Here is a 3,488-nt window from a genome sequence, read left to right on the forward strand (position 1 = left end):
AGAAATTGTTCTAAAAACATTTAATAGTTGCCACAACATATATGAAAGTGTCTAGAAACAACACACAGAGAATCAAAGATGAGATATACCCAAACTATTAAGCAAAGAAGAATCATGCTAATCCATTTCAAAATTTATAAGATCGCATCCAGTACCACCAATCTTGGTTTTTAATTTTACATCTCCGTGCAAATTTCTGGTAAAACCAACTAGAGCACCGGCTAAAATTGTAACTTTGGACACTCCAATTTCAATAACAATAGGGCGGAAGAAAATACCTCGTGATGGAACGGAGGAACAATCAGAAAAAAATTGAAAGATGACGAGGACAGAGTGTGGGTAGTGGAGAACTGGAGATAAGCCAGATGGCGAGGAGGATGGAAAGAGAGGCGCAAGTCACGAGGATCTGGACTGCGATAGTAGTAGCCAGGAAGCGCGGCGGCACCTCGCCTCCACTTCGAGAGCCGGCAGGCACGAGGGACCGCAGCGCGTGCTGCTACCTACAGTCGGAGGACGGATCGAGGCAGATGGAGCACACAACATGCACCAGGTGGGAGGGGCTAGCAAAAAAAATGGCACGCAGCGGCGAAGACGACGGCGACACGGGAGGGCGGGAAGAGTAGAGTTTTGGCGGGATCAGCGTTTCCTCAACGATTTTTTCCGTTGGAAGTGCGACGGGCTGACGGAAATTTGGCCAAAGAAGCGGTCTGGATTAGGTATGCGAATAGATTGGGAACTGGTTTGAGAAATTGTTGGAAAGAGTTTTTTGTTTTGCTCCCAAAACGAGTTTTTGCGTATTGATTTTGGAAGGACACTCTTGGGGATGCTCTTAGCTTTATTTTTTACCCTATTCTTGCATGCCGTGCTTCATTCAGTGGCGGTGCTGTGCCCCAGTCCACGGGACTTACGGGAGTGAATTCATTTTGACCTCCCTCAGGGGTGAAATTAAGAAGACGAAGTTGTGTCAAACACACACGACTAATATATATAGCAAACCAACGAGTTCTAGTACAAGGAAAGGCTTATTATTCATCAGTAACCAAGCTCAAGCCTCAGCCAGAAGTACAGTGATCGATTCTAGTAGCAGTGGAAATATAGATCCACACGGTCTACTCTAAGCACGCTAGTTCAAGAACAGACCACCTCGATCAAGTTACAACGTCAGCAAACAGCGAATTAACATATGCAAACACCAGATCGACCTTCCGTCCTTCACTACAGGGCGAAAGCTGCAGCGGCCGCGGCGGCGCCGGCGGTGCGGAGGATCTGGTAGTAGAGCTGCGGATTGGCCTGGAACGCCACGCGGGAGATGAGGAGGCCCGCGCCGCCCGGCGCCTTCATCGTGGCGCCGACGGCGGCCACCACGGCGGCCGCGGGCCACAGGAAGTAGACGCCGACGGCGCCCCCGACGAGGCCGAGCCCCGCGATGACTGCGCGGGGCATGTTCACCTCGGCTAGCTTCTGACGGGCGAACTCGGCCACCTTCGCGGCACGCGAGCCGCCGGCGAAGGGAGCAAGTTCCTCCGCCGGCGGTGTGTCGTCCTGGAGCCGTTCATGTTCATCGGGGCCGTCGTCCTGAAGCAGTTCATGTTCATCGGCGCCGTCGCCCTCCTGGAAGTGACTGTGGTCACCCGTGTCCGTGTTCATCTCGGTTGTTTTTTTTCCCTCATGGTGGTGGCCGTCTCGGTTGCTAGCTGCTAGCAGGCAAACGGACTCGCACATGGCCGGTTTCAGGAGGAGGGACACAGCTAGCCTCGCTCAGTCGATCTCACAAGTGTGGTCTGCCGTCTGTGAGAGCAGCAGCTAGTTGGGGTGTGCTTATGTAGAGAGGAGGATGCCTTGTGGCGACGAAAGCATTCAGCTCAGGAGTCCGTAGGAAGAAGACTGATTACTATATCAGTGACCGTGACTCTAGTGGGTTGGGTCCCAACGTTTGACGAGTGGATGCACGAGATTGTACAATGGATGAATCAGCCGGGCTATTTGATTAGCGATCGTGGTGGAGCCCGGTCCGAATATATCCTACTCGTAAGCTAATAAGCACTAACCCCCAAAAGAAACGATAACGATCAATGTACTGTAGCACTCCTGCAGTCCCGCCTACTTCACGGTTAAGCAAAACTAGTACGGTAATGAAAAAGCAAGAGAAGTCGTAGCGGACCCTGCTCCACATAGGAGTGAAGTCACTAGATTCACATATCAGATCTCTGCCCCTCAATTACGAAAAGGTACGGTACTGTCGCCTGTTTGGTCTCTGGACCAATTATTATATATAATTATATCCCTCAATTATGGGATTTCTGCATTTTGAAACGGGAAAGCTATACTCTTGCTTGAGTATTTCCTTTGCCTCTCGCACTCGAATTTTGTTTCTTCTTCGATTCTTCTAACACCAATCCGAAATTTTCTCCTCCTCTTAGCCTTATTCTCCGGTGAGCTCTTCAGGGTTCAGGGTTGAGGGGTTAAGATTCAGGGCACGGTTCGAGAAAGAGGCTCTAGTACCAGTTGAAAGAAAGATTCAGGGCACGGTTCGAGAAAGAGGCTCTACTACCAGTTGAAAGACCCCATCTTTTACCTGGTGAACCAACCGGTACTTTTAAAACCACAGGAAGGCCCACACACGCTCAATGTAAGTCACGCGATTTTTTCACGTGTAAATATGCATATGCGGTGCGTTGGGTTCGAACCCATGACCTCCGACCTCGCGCGATTTTTCCTTACCATCCCACCTACACATCACTTGTGACTAGATAGGAGATGTTTACCTTTTGAACTAACCTATGGAGAACCATTTATTACAAGTTGGTAACACCAACCGGTACTAAGGGTTATACCGGGTGGTGTTACCAACTGGTACTAAATGCCCGAGACCATTTAGTACCGAGCTATAACATCAACCGGTACTAAATGATGGCATTTAGTACAGGGTGGTGGTATGATCCCATACTAGATAGCTTCAGAGGGCTTCAAAATTTAGAACCGGTACTAAATGACCCTCTGAGGTTATTTAGTACCGGTTTCAAATGTGACCGGTACTAAGGGGCACCGATGAATGTCCAATTTTCTAGCTGTGGAGGTTGGGGGTCAGGGTTTGAAATCGTATGTAGGAGGTCCATTTGTGTAGAAAGGATAGTGCCTAGCTAGCCTGTTGTATTCAAAATGGTTTTCGGATGTGAAATTGGAACGTACGTCCATCGATAAGTTGGAGCAAAGACGACTCACCTGGCCTAGTCTCCTTTTGATTATTGGTAATGGTGGGGCCCAATTTCTGTAGCGAGTTTTCTGAATCTCTTCAACCCAAAGAACACTAGTACAAAATAGGTCTTTAATCTTTGGTATTAGTCTCGGCCGGCGTTATATCCTAACTAACGAAGGCATTAGTCCTGGATCTAAAAGTTAAAGGGCTGGAAGAACATTAGTCCCGATTGGAGCCTCTAACGGGAACTAAAAATCTCTCTTTACTTAGTCTCGGTTGGTAACCAACCGGG

General features: G+C 48.9%; 1 protein-coding gene across 1 annotated transcript; it reads right to left on the reverse strand.

Moving 5' to 3' along the window:
• Positions 1–1,003: 1,003 nt before the first annotated feature.
• LOC112894426 lies at positions 1,004–1,839 on the reverse strand. The gene has a single exon (XM_025962135.1). It carries the CDS (start codon positions 1,720–1,722, stop codon positions 1,216–1,218), a length of 507 nt encoding a protein of 168 aa, XP_025817920.1. The 5' UTR covers positions 1,723–1,839; the 3' UTR covers positions 1,004–1,215.
• Between the last annotated feature and the right edge of the window lie 1,649 nt (positions 1,840–3,488).

Source organism: Panicum hallii, chromosome 5 (assembly GCF_002211085.1).
Source record: "Panicum hallii strain FIL2 chromosome 5, PHallii_v3.1, whole genome shotgun sequence".
Taxonomy (NCBI): Eukaryota; Viridiplantae; Streptophyta; class Magnoliopsida; order Poales; family Poaceae; genus Panicum; species Panicum hallii.